Source organism: Panthera leo, chromosome D3, assembly GCF_018350215.1.
Source record: "Panthera leo isolate Ple1 chromosome D3, P.leo_Ple1_pat1.1, whole genome shotgun sequence".
NCBI lineage: Eukaryota > Metazoa > Chordata > Mammalia > Carnivora > Felidae > Panthera > Panthera leo.
Genome location: NC_056690.1, coordinates 77281770 through 77295568, shown reverse-complemented (window position 1 = coordinate 77295568; position 13799 = coordinate 77281770). Strand labels below are relative to the sequence as shown.

General features: G+C 40.4%; 1 protein-coding gene across 3 annotated transcripts in view; it reads right to left on the bottom strand.

Moving 5' to 3' along the window:
• Positions 1–636: 636 nt before the first annotated feature.
• The window catches only part of MALT1 (MALT1 paracaspase), a 62022-nt gene continuing 48859 nt past the window's right edge, over positions 637–13799 (bottom strand). For 2 of the 3 annotated variants that reach the window (XM_042911469.1, XM_042911470.1), the window contains 7 exons: positions 12978–13155; positions 11626–11700; positions 11154–11281; positions 8467–8616; positions 5702–5859; positions 4500–4625; positions 637–3426 (listed from right to left, as the gene is read on the bottom strand). In XM_042911469.1, coding sequence (XP_042767403.1) covers positions 2986–3426; positions 4500–4625; positions 5702–5859; positions 8467–8616; positions 11154–11281; positions 11626–11700; positions 12978–13155 — 1256 coding nt within the window. In that variant the 3' untranslated portion in view covers positions 637–2985. The remainder of the gene's footprint in view (positions 3427–4499; positions 4626–5701; positions 5860–8466; positions 8617–11153; positions 11282–11625; positions 11701–12977; positions 13156–13799) is intronic. The other variant, XR_006195537.1, reaches the window with a different exon arrangement.

Sequence of the window (13799 nt, the reverse complement as noted above, 5' to 3'; positions counted from 1 at the left end):
TTTACTGGTATGTTTTCTTGTCAATTTTATAGTTTAGGTATATGATCCACTTAGATTTAGGTATACGATCCATCTGGGGCTGACCCAGGACTTTTTGTTGAAAAGATTACTCTTCCTTATTGAATGCTACTGGCACACTTGTGAAAAATCAATTGTTCATAAACGTTATTGATTTCTGGATCCTCAGTTATATTTTATGTTCCCGAAACCCATGTTTATCCTTATGCCAGTACCACATTGCCTTGGTTACTGTAGCTTTGTAGTAAGTTTTGAAATTGGTTAAGTGTGAGTCTTCCAACCTTGCTCTTCTTCAAGATTGTTTTGGCTTTTGTAATTTTCCATATGAATTTTATCAGTTTGTCAGTTTCTGCAAATAAGCCAGCAGGGGTTTTAATGGGAATTGCACGGACTCTGGAGCATTCTGGGAGCATTTTTATCTTAACAATGTGAAGTCTTCCAATCCATGAACAAAAATGAATTTCCATTTATTTAGGTCTTCTTTAATTTCAACAATGTTGTGTAGTTTTTGTAAACCTTGATGCTATTGTAAATAGAATTAAAAAAAATCTCAATTTCAGAACATTCACTGCTGATATGGAAACAAAACTGATCTTTGTATATTGATCTTGTATCTATCCTGTGGTCTGGTGAGCTCATGTAGTTTTTATTTTATTTTCTTACAATGATGTTTTTTTACTGAGCATAAGTTGTGTATTTTTTTTTTAACTTTTAAAATTTTTTGAGCTCATTTAGTTTTTAAATGAATTTCTTAGAATTTTCTACAAAACAAGTTTATATAATCTGTGAATACATAGTTTTACTTCTTTTCCAATATGGTTGACTTTTATTTCTTTTTCTTGACTAATTTCCCTGGCTAGAAACTCAAGTACAATGTTGAATAGAAGGGGTGAGAAAAAACATCCTTGTCTTAGTCCTGATTTTGGGGAGAGAACATTCAGCATTTAGTCTGTTGCCATTAATGATGTTAGGTGTGGGGTTTGTAGATGTTCTTTATATCATGTTGAGAAGTTTCCCTTTTATTCCTGGTTTGTTGACTATTTTTATCATGAAAGGGTGCTGAGTTTTTCAAAGCTCTTCCTGCAACTATGAAGACAATTAAGTCAATGTGGTAAGTTAGTCCTTTATGAACATGGTAGCATTGATCCTCATTATTTTCGATTCTATATTTATGAATTTACCAATTTGTATCTCAGCTTGTTTGTAATCCCCACCTCAAAACTGTTAGCACTTCTATGATCATTCACAGGCATCTGCAGACACACGAAATTTAGAGCTTCCTGATGTGCGTGTTCTCCGTGGAGCTGAACAAGGCAATGCTCTGCCTTCCTGTTCCAGGTCCCCCCAGACGTGACCAGAAGACGAGGGGGCAGGGGGAGCGCAGTGCAGTGCAAAAAAGTTCTGGTTCTGGGGCTAGTATGAATCCCAACTCTGGCAATTATTAGTGGGGTGGCTTCAGGCAAGTCACTTAATATTTCTAAACTTCGTTTTCTCTTTTGAAAATAAAACCATTTATACCAGGATAAATTGTCTTCAGGATTTAAGATTGTAATCTATTTGAGGTATGTATACACACACACACTTCCCCTAGGAGCAATGGCTCTGTATTCACTAATTCAGTATCCACAGTGACTTCATGGAATGTAAATAAGGTGAATAAGGTGAATGCTGTGACTAACGAGAAGCATCTGCATATGACATTGAATTTTGGATGTTAAACCAACCTTGTATTCCTGGGATAGATCTTACTTAGTCATGGTGTAAAATCCTTTTTATATGTTGCTAGATTCACTTTGCTAGTATTTTGTTGATGACTTTTGAGTCTATATTCAGAACAGATACTGATCTGTAGTTTTCTTGTGATGACTTCACTGGTTTTATATCAGGGGAATACTGGCCTCATAAGATGACTTGGGAAGTGTTCTCACTTCCATTTTTTGGGGAGAATTTGCAAAGGATTGGTGCTAATTCTTTAAATGTTTGGTAGAATACAGCAGTGAAGCCATCTGGGCGTGGTATTTTCTTTGTGGCACGTTTTAAAGTTACTAATTCAGTATCTTTGTTATTGGCGGTTGTCTTTTTCACTTGCTTTCGGTAGAACCAACAGTGGTAAGATGATCTCTCAAGGCCAGTACAATTCACTAAGAAAATTGACGTTATCGAGGAAGACATATCCAGTGTCTGTAGGATTCAGATAAGCAGCTGGCCAGGATTATCCAGTGGTAGAACTGTCCTGCTATCTTGCTCTAACAGAGACAAACATTTCATCATCTCTCGTGCTTTCACGACCTTAGGAACAAGAACTTTCAGCCTGTTTACAGAAGATTTAGATACAAACCTGTTAACAGACATCTGTAGTAAAGTCATATAATCACAAATTAAAGTTTGCACATTACTAGATTATATACAGACATGCGTATTTACATATTATCTTTAAATCTATCTACAAAAATAATACCTGTCTCAGAACCTGTCAGGAAGGCAGTATGTAGTGGAATAAACACTGGAATAGAAATCTGGAGATCTCAGTTCTGGTGTCAGCCCTCACTTCAACAAGATGCCACAATCTGTTTCTCCCACCGATAAAACGAGGTTAAGCCTGGTGATCACCAAGGTTTTTTTTCCTCATTCTAAAAATACAAGGACTTCTTCAACAATAATGTCATTCCCACTGTTGTCACTTCTGAGTGCTCGAAATGAAAATACTTTTGTGCTAAGCACATCCACACTGCATTCTTACGGAACAAGCCAACCAATTCACCAAATCTTACAAGAAGAGGAAGAGGAAGTCTGTGGCTAAATAATATAATTCCAACATCTCAAGGTCCTGGGTTTGCCATGAAATAGCCACTATTAATCCTCTCTCTCTACAAAAATGTATTTGTTTTTTCGTCACACCTCACTTCCTGTCGGTCCCGTAGCACAGGAGGCGTGTAGTCATTATGGTTGCTTTCAAACACAAGGAGGTCACTTGTCTGAAATTCGGAGCCCGTCAGAGAGACTGAACGGCATCTCATCCGTTGTCTCTACTGGCACATTACTTCTCCCAAAGCGACACGAGTCGCGGTGGGAATGGGGACTCGAGATAAATGCATCCGCGGTCCGGCTGCAATGACAACTATCTGATGGCAAAACGCTGCTTGAGTTACCAAGATGCGAATGGTAAAGAGCGTGGAAGGAGTCTTGAGACGAGTGATACTGTCCAGCCCCCGTCGAGGTGGACGCAGGGCTCTGGTAAGGGCCGTTACACATGACACACGTCTGGAAGCAAGTCTTCCTTCCCAAACCCCGGTGAATGTCCAGTTTGGCAATGAGGGGTTTCCCAACGTTCACTTCCTGCTTCTCCTCTACAGTATCTTCCAGTCCTGAGTACTGATACGACACACACACTGTGAAGATTAGATGTTCCTGAAAAGGAACAGGGATAAAGTTATTTTTATCAACTGTGAGAGCACATCGTCTCAGAGTATCACTGACATCTACAAATACACACAGGACCACACAACAAAATCCACGGTCACTCCCCTTTCCCAGCTTCCAATCCTCAAGGCCCGTTTACACCTTCCCTATACTAAGCGACGCCGGCTATAATCATGTTCCCTTTCCTTCATTCGATACTTTGAATTGGTAGAATTCTAGTACTTACTACTGACGGTGGTCAGAATCACAGAGACCTTCTACTGTATTCTGGAGGAATAGTTTAAAGGTGTTTTCCAAGCAGTGGGGCTTGGGAAACTTACCCAACTGGTGGAGATGGGAGAATGGTCCTTTAAGGAGAAAACCTGACTTTACACCCAGGCCAAAAGTTTAGCTGTTTTAAAAAGTATTGTGAGATAATAATCCATGGTCACAGGTGGGAAAGCATTAACTGCATCAGATCACAGGCTTATTTCACAGACAAAGGAGACTGAAGAAGATTAGCTATGAACAGGGTGACGATAGTTTGTATCTGTTGTTCCAACTAGAAAATGATTATTCAAAGATGCAAAGATATTTAAAAGCAGATTATGCTCTGTATCTCTAACTTTTTTGTTTTAAATGTTTATCTGAGAGAGAGACAGAGTGCACACATGTAGAAGAGGGGCAGAGAGAGAGACAGAGAGACAGACAGACAGACAGACAGACAAAGAGAGAGGAAGAATCCCAAGCAGGTTCCATGCTGTCAGCACGGGGACTTGAACAGATCTCACAAACTGTGAGATCATGACCTGAGCCAAAATCAAGAGTTGGATGCTTAACCAACTGAGACCCAGGCACCCCTCTTTTCCATCACATACACTCTCACGTGAACATCTTCAGGCCATTAGCAGGGACAGAACACCACGCGGAAGGGGGGTCACTGATACGACTGTGTATCACGTATCTCTACTTCAATTTAACACTCAATGAAGCAGCAATCTATAAAGCGATACAACTGTCACACGCCAAAATGAGTTTTCACTTTCATAAGATTAGCAGTTACAAACAGGAAAAGTAATAACCTTTAATTTTTGCAGTGAACTGAGCCGAGTATAGAGGCACTGCTTGGGGAGATCCTTTGATACCAAATAGCTGCCAGTTTCCTCAGGCGTCCCTTTGTTTGCAGCTTTTGGATCAATGTCTAAGTCCTGTGAAAAGTAGCAGGAGTTATTAATGAAATCAATGAGACTCACAACACTGTGCATGACAATAAAATATCTGAACAGGTATTTCTCTCTTACGAATTTTGGCTGAGTAGGTAAACTCTCATCTAGGACTAAACAAACAATAAAGACAACACTCTAGAGTACAATAGGAATTCTAAATTCTGCACACACATGCTTAAAAAGTTAGCTGTGCAAGGACAATTACTTCCAAACTATCCCTAGAGACACTTCTTCACCCACTCCAAGCTTCCTTTCACATCCAAGCCCCATTAGTGTGTGACTCCTGGATTCTCGTCCTTCTATTCATCACTTTTGGGCAGGTGCAGCGGGTTATCTAGAAACAATAAACGGACAAGACACAGACAGCCCTTCCCTTTTCTTCTCTAAGAGACAACTCCTGGCCGAGGGCGGGAGATCTGTTCTGGAACTCCAGGGAGAAGGCCTCAGGTTCTGCCCTGACCCATGCCCAGAAAGCTGCCGGGGCTGGTAGAGAGACCTATCTAATTCTGGGCTTCAGTGCTGGAACATCTGCTCTCACACTAAGCAATGTCCTCCATGAAGCTTTTATCAATACCAGAGGTGATGCTCTGGATTTGTCTTGCGCCTTGCTTACTTCTCAATTTACTAAACTCATGTAGGAAAGAGGGATACTATTTATTGGCTTCTTTAGGCTGACACAAAATACATACTGTATCTTAATTTATGGAAAAACAAATTTCTGTGCTTCCAATATACTACCATAAGACTTTAATTAACAACAGTAGTTTTTAAAAGGAAATTATTTTTGACATAAGAATAACAAATTTGATATTCTACTTAGGGTAAGGGAAATTAAAGGCTTCTTTCCTGGGTGAAATTTGACATTTAGGGTATTTTTGGTGATTAGTTTTTAAATATTATGACTACTGTCACTAAAACACAAATAAGTATTTACATAAATGGAATATATAGGTATTTATATTTCCTTTAACTTTACCATGAAGTTTCCAAATGTTTAGTTATTAGTAAGTGAGGCTGTATCGGTATATTTTGAACCAAAGAAGAAACGGGGGACTTACGAGAGGAAAATCTGTGACATAGGCATCGCACATTACTACGTCGGGCGGCTTGTGGACTATGCTTGTGTAGATTATCATGACGTTGGAGAACTCTGCGGCGAACCCTAACTGAATCTGGACACCGCACTGAAATTTAAGGCACATACTTTCTGGGAGTTCTGAAAAAGAACAAAAAGAACAACTTGTAAATAATCATTTGAGGAGTGCTCGGTAAGTTTTCGGATGATGAGCGACAGATAAATATTCTTTAAGGGCGAAACAGGGCTTTTGTTTTCACTCAGAAAGGTTCTGTAACTAACACATTGTTCAAAGACACATAAACACACATGCATACACTTATAGAAAGAGGAAAAAAAGCCCCATATTCTGCTGGTTGGTCACGCAAATAAAAGCCTTTCATTTACTATTTCCTGACAATTCTTGTCCCTCTGCATATATAATTTTTACAGTGGTAACCAAAAGTATCCATACAACTTGTGAATTTTCACTGCTGCCTCGATCTTCATGAAAATAGTTTTCAATAAGCATTATGTTGCCGAATAGTTTGCTACTTTGAACAACTCCACTATTCTTGAATATCTATAGTATTTCTGGATTTTATTACTTTTCTACCATAGTTAATATTTCTTATATACATGTACTTAATACTTTAGACACAGCTGCTGGACAGTTCCTCACACATGTGACATTCTCCACTCACGTAGACTGTAAATAGATTTGACCATACAATTTCCAAAATGAATATTAATTTTCAAAATGTTTACCTAGTTGATGAGATTAAAAAGGAAAAACTACACTATCATAGTTTTAATTTTGTTTTCTCTCATTATGACTTAAGTTTACCATTTTTATATTTGTTTCTTAATTATTAATATATTCACAACTGTGTATATTGTTGAATTTGCATCCTTCGGTGAGTGATTAAGGGAGTCTTAATGTTTTTCCTTTTACCATTTTGTAAGAACTTTTTAAATTATTTTTAAATGTTTTATTTTTGAGAGAGAGAGAGAGAGAGACAGAGAGACAAAGAGACAGAGTGCAAGCAGGGGAGGGGCAGAGAGAGAGAGAGAGGGAGACACAGAATCCGAAGCAGGCTCCAGGCTCTGAGCTGTCAGCATGGAGCCCGATGCGGGACTCGAACTCATGAACTGTGAGATCATGACCTGAGCTGGAGTCGGACACTTAACCGACTGAGCCACCCAGGCGGCCCTTGCATGAACTCTTTAACGTAAAAAATACCAAACCTGTTACCAAAAACAGTGTTCTCTTTTCACACAAGCTACTCTGACCCTCTAGAGCCTGTTTGCCTTTGGTAAGATGACATATATCCGTGTGTAAAAGATAAGAAATAAGTATTATTTTAAGACCACAATCTTTTCATGATGTTTTAAAATATTTGGGCCAAAAACTTCCTGCAAATCAGGTTATAGACTCAGTAACACAGACTCACTCAATAACTATTTTACTGAACATCTACTATGTGCCAGGTGTGGTATAAGTAATGAGCAAACAGGAAAATAATGGACCAGACACTTCTAAACTTTTTTTCATTTTTTTTTAATTTGAAAATCTAGGGGCGCCTGGGTGGCTCAGTCGGTTGGGCGTCCGACTTCATCTCAGGTCACGATCTCACGGTTCGTGAGTTCGAGCCCCGCGTCAGGCTCTGGGCTGATGGCTCAGAGCCTGGAGCCTGCTTCCGATTCTGTGTCTTCTTCTCTCTCTGCCCCTCCCCCATTCATGTTCTGTCTCTCTCTGTCTCAAAAATAAATAAACATTAAAAAAAAAAATTAAAAAAAAAAAAAAAAGAAAATCTAATTGGCCTCATTAGGCGATTTATGAATTGGGCAGCATCTCATCTACCAAGTAAAGAGATGCTTCCTTAGTTTCATTTTATAAAAGGGTTTTTTGTTTTGTTTTGTTTTTTCTCTTTTCACTGTTGATCTTTACCACCGTGATTTTGCTATTGTTGTTGTTTAGAGTTTTTAATCTTTATTATTATTTTTTAATGTTTGTTTATTTATTTTTTTGAGAAAGCGAGCAAGCGTGAGTAGAGAGGGGAGGGGGACAGAGGATCCCAAGCAGGCTCCGTGCTGACAGCAGAAGGCCGGATGCAGGGCTCGAACTCACAAACTGTGAGATCATGACCCGAGCCCAAGTCGGACACTTAACCGACTGAGTCATCCAGATGCTCCTAGGTCTTTTTTAGAGGAAAAGACTCGTAGCAAATCCAAAATCTTCACTTGTCAATGATTTAAACTTACTTTTTCACTAAACACACAGAATTACCGGTAGTAATTCATTATGTTGTAGATAAGATTTCCACTCCCTCTTTCTCCTGCTCACCAACTCGCTGCTTCCAGAGTCAGAGAGAGCAAATGCCCAGTGATATTTATGAGCACATAGTATTTGCTGACTAGCATGCTTGTCTCCTTACACGTGCGACCTCATTCAACATCAACAACCGTAGCAAGTGTTATTTCTTGTCCCCATTGATAGACAACATGCTTACCAAGGGGCAGAGACAGAATCAGAACCCAGGCCTGTCTGATTTTTCAAACAGCACACTTCCAGCAGCTCAGAATATGATCAAGTCTAAGGGACTGTATATTAGGTAGACTGTTTAGTCTTGGGTTTGCCCACTACGCTAAAATGTTTTCACTACAAAGTTGAGAAGAAAACGATTTATCCAGGAGGAAAAAAAGTCCTTCATGATGTAATACAAGCACATTATAGAACAACGTCACAAAAAGCAGCCATCACCGTACCGTGTGCCTTGGCCCACTGCAGATTCCGCACCAGAGATTCCGCAGAATATCCTGTTCCCTGTATTGGGTCAGTAAGTGCTCTCTTTTCAGACAAGCTGCTCCGAATCTCCAGAGCCTGTTTGCCTTTGGTAAGGTGACACTTACCCATGTCTAAAAGATAAGAAATAAGTATTAAGACCACAATCTTTTCATTATGTTTTAAATACTAAGGCCAAGAACTCCCCTGATAATCAGGTTATATTCTTAGTATCTATCACTTATTCACTCAACAAGTATTTACTGAACACCTACTATGTGCCAGGAACGGGTCAAAGTAATGAGCAAACACATGTGAGAGAGAGAGAGCAAGAGGGAGACAGAAAGAGAACATGAGTGGGGGAAGGGCAGAGAGCGAGAGGGAGACACAGAATCCGAAGTGGGGTCCAGGCTCTGAGCTGTCAGCATAGAGCTGGACGTGGGGCTCAAACCCATGAACTGTGAGATCATGACCTGAGCCGAAGTCAGACACTTAACCGAATGAGCCACCCAGGCGCCCCCGTCAAAAATTTTTTTTAAATGTTGGACCAGCCCACTTCTTTTTTTTTTTTTAATTTTTTTTTTTTTTTAACGTTTATTTATTTTTGAGACAGAGAGAGACAGAGCATGAACGGGGGAGGGTCAGAGAGAGGGAGACACAGAATCGGAAACAGGCTCCAGGCTCTGAGCTGTCAGCACAGAGCCCGACGCGGGGCTCGAACTCACGGACCGCGAGATCATGACCTGAGCCGAAGTCGGCGGCTTAACCGACTGAGACACCCAGGCGCCCCATGGACCAGCCCACTTCTAAAGGCCCTTTTAACTTTTTATCTTCTATAATTCTATTACCAAATCCCTAATACTTTAAACCTTAAAATTCACAAAGAACTGAAAGTATATTTGTTTACTGAAAGAGTAGTCATTTTATGTCTGCACTCCGTTGGGAAATACACGCAGTTAGTAAACAAATGACTATTTATCTACGAGAAAGTTAAGATCCCGTGCCATCTACACCTCAGATATCTTTATTTTGAGACAGAGAGAGAGAGAGAGAGAGAGAGAGAATGAATTCCAAGCAGGCTCCACACCCGACATGGGGCTTGATCCCAAGAACCATGAGATCATGATCTGAGCCAAAATCAAGTCAGACACTTCACTGACTGAGCCACCCAGGAGCCCCTACCTTGCATATTTTAATTTTCACTCAAACACAGGCATTGGTAAGTAGTATATGCCAATGTTTTAGGTTTTGAACTTAACAAAAAAGTTATGCCATAATGTGTTTTCATCCAACCTATTTTAGACAGACTTATGATTACTGATAAATCTCAATTTAAACTTACAAAGCTATATATTATTTAATATGAACAAATTATTTCTCCTACTTCTATATATATTATTATTAATAAAGTTATAAACTAATAGCATCTGGTCTTGGGAAAGTAGTTATTTATCTGGAAAAAAAGAGGTAAAACTAAGATTCTTAAAGTAAATTTTTAAAAATATTTATTTGGTTTTTTTGGGGGGGGAGGGGCAGAGAGAGAGGGAGACACAGAATCTGAAGCAGGCTCCAGGCTCTGAGCTGTCTGCACAGAGCCCAATGCAGGGCTCGAACGTAGAGTGAGATCACGACCTGAGCTGAAGTGCGACGCTTAACCACCCAGGTGCCCCAAAACTAAGATTCTTAAATAGAAGAATCTATTCTGAAATAGAAGCCTCATATATAAAGCAGATAAAGGCAGACTTTTCTGGCTGAAGCAGGATGGCAGGAGGAGGTCCAAAGCTCTGGCTGTCTATGTTACATGGGAAAATGGCGAAGTCAGGTGACCCAGCTACAAGATCTGCACCGATAAAAACATGAAAATAAAGGTGACTCATGGCTCTTAGGGTAACTCTCACATACCTGATACTCAAGCTGCCATCTTTGGAACACCCAAGAAACTCCAAATCTCATGGGCTGGTTTGCAAAAGAACTGTTTTTTGGTATGACTTTTATTATTTTATTAAAAAATTTTTTTCTTTATTTCTGAGAGAGAGAGAGAGAGAGAGGGAAGGAGGGAAGGAGGGAGGGAGGGAGGGAGAGAGGGAGACACAGAATCCGAAGCAGGCTCCAGGCTCTGAGTTGTCAGCACAGAGCCCGATGTGGGGCTCCAACTCACGGAACTGCAAGATCGTGACCTGAGCCAAGGTCAGATGCTTAACTGACTGAGCCACCCAGTGCCCCGAAAGCAGAATTTAAAAACATTGAGTACATCAAGAAAAAAATGAACCCAGACTCTTCCACCGGGCCTCAAAATTTCTGTAAGGCTGTATCTCTAATCCTCAGAGAGGATGCTCTCTGGACCAGGTTTCTGCAAACAAGCAGACGGGGCAGCACCAGGCACGAGGCACAGAAACGAGGCACACAACTCGGAGAATGAAACTTCACCGATTCCACAGTCTTGCCTGCGATCAGCGCCGCGGCTCAAGTCATGCTGAGCAGAGGGCATAAAGCCAAGTCAACAGGGAATGAGGAAGGGGGCGGGGGGGGCGGAATTAAATGGAGTGTTGCTGAACACTGCCTAAATTTTTGTTTTTTATAAAATAAATACTAATTCCAAACCTGCACAGTAATAGTAGGAAGAAAATAATTACCAGAAGACCCTGAGTAGCTTTCTCTTTATTTATTTTACCTTCTGCAACTTCATCCAGTAACACAGTAATTTTCTTGTCTTCTAATAATCTATCTTTTAAAAATTTCATGAAAATTCCATTTGCCAACCCAGAATGCTGGATTTCAAAAGCTTCTGCCCCTTGACACCTTAAAAAACAGCAAAAAGACAAATTAAAACAAAAAGAAAGGAAACACTTGCCACACGGGCTTGCATAAATACGGATGAGCTTCATTTGCTTCTCAGCCTCCTGCATGACATCTTAATTAAACAGTTAATCTTTAAGCAGGAACTACATGCTCTGGTGCTTAGTGAAAAGAAGATGTCAGGATAGGAGGTGCTAAAGTCAATTCTTTAAAACTTCTTATCGAGGATATCAAAGAGGAAAATTTATGCCTACAATTCTATGGATCTGTCTAGGCTTCTAATCTATAATCAAAAAGAAGTCACGAAAAACGAAGGCATCTTGAACATAAATATAAAATTTCCTTACGTGGCGTATCCAAACACAATGTTGGCGGTGACTTTTAGTGCATCCAAGATCGGGATGGTGTCATCATAGTCATTTCTACATAAAAGGGAGGAGGGAGGAGGACAGATACAAATGTGAAAAAAGTTAAACAGCATTTTGGAGAGCTTTAATAATATAATGGAAAATATAACACTATTGTATTACATATGATTTAAAATTATAGATTCAAAATTCCTTTATCAAATCAGCCACATATTTACCCAAAATAATCCAGGCCTCCTATGCTGCCGAGAGGGCAGATGGCCACATCCTTTCTCTGCTTAGCTTTAAACAGGACCAACATCTGAACTCTGGCATTGGTTTTTGATTGGTAAACGCTGAGCAAGCACAAACTCTATTTCTGAGAGGAATTAATCACTGGTTCTATTCCTTAGTGACACAGTGGCCAACAACTGGGATCTGAAGCTTCAAACATGAGGTCCGGCTACGCTTTCTGTATCTGCGAGACCAGGGCTGACAGAAGCCCCACCTGACCACGGGTGTTCTTTCCGTCAGTTCCTGGAGGAATAACTGAGAGACGACTGGAGACACCTACAGGCATTCTGAAGAGCTGAACCTTTTGGAGTGTGAATAAATACCCATGCCCTTGGGGCGCCTGGGTGGCTCAGAGTTAAATGTCTGACTTCGGCTCAGGTCATGATTTCACGGTTTATGAGTTTGAGCCCCGAGTCGGGCGGGCTCTGGGCTGACGGCTCAGAGCCTGGAGCCCGCTTCAGATTCTGTGTCTCCCTCTCTCTCTGCCCCTCCCCCATTCACACTGTCTGTCTGTCTGTCTTTCTCTCAAAAAATAAACAAACATTAAAAAAAGAGTTTTTAAAAAGATAACCATTAAGAAAAAGAAAAAATACCCACGCCCTTTAGTACCTCACTTTTGTTCTATAGCAAATAAGAAAAAAGTTAAAATCATTAAATACACATGGAGAAAATATATTTTCCTCTAGTGTCCTTCTTGGTCAGTTTCAATCTGTAATTACAAATTCTCAAGTTTGGGGCGCCTGGGTGGCTCAGCCGGTTAAGCTTCCAACGTCGGCTCAGGTCATGATCTTGTGGTTCCTGAGTTCGAGCCCCGCGTCGGGCTCTGTGCTGACAGCTCGGAGCCCGGAGCCTGCTTTGATTCTGTGTCTCCCTCTCTCTCTGCCCCTCCCCAGCTCATGCTCTGTCTCTCTCTCTCTAAAAAATTAACGTTAAAAAAAAAAAAAAAACAATTTGCAAGCTTAGGTGGTTCTTAGAATTCCCAGGTTTGCCTTAGATTTACTTGTCAAGGCTGATATTTACCTCAATCCAATGAGCTTCATTTAACACAGACAGCTTACCTTTTCCTACACATGTCCAACAAGAACACGTTGAGTCCGGTTTCCTTTTCTTGCATCAATTTCAGTATATTTTGTACACAGAGACAGTTTTCAGACCTATATGGATTTGGAGCATCAACAGGGACCATAAAGCTGTTCCCAAAGTTTTCGTAACCGTGTCCTGCATAATATAATAATCCTGGAAAAGAGAAAAAAGGGGTAAAAATTAACTCTAAATTGCACTCTGAATACGCATGCAGCACTCTTGTGCAGTCTTTTATTTTCTTCAAGTTAATGCAAGCTTATTTAAGAGATACCCAACTATAAACACAGTCAATGTTAACTAAGTTTGCACTGAAAATTATTTCGACAACAGTCTTTAAATACTGTATTTTAAATTTTTTTTTTTTTAACGTTTATTTATTTTTGAGACAGAGAGAGACAGAGCATGAACGGGGGAGGGTCAGAGAGAGAGGGAGACACAGAATCGGAAGCAGGCTTCAGGCTCTGGGCCATCATCAGCCCAGAGCCCAACGCGGGGCTCGAACCCACGGACCGTGAGATCGTGACCTGAACTGAAGTCGGACGTTTAACCGACTGAGCCACCCAGGCGCCCCAAATACTGTATTTTAAACTGACATCAAGATGCTGTCCTGAAGTATGTTTTAGTTCATAAAAATGGTATATTTGTAACCAGTGGTATAATATGGAATGCAGATTTATCTTATGTTATATAAAAAAGAAAAAGGCTAAGGACTTCTTTGTTGAGTCGTTTGTCTTCTCCATGAGACCAGGAGTTCCCCCAGGGCAGGGACGGTATTATCTCTATCTGTGGATTCCTGG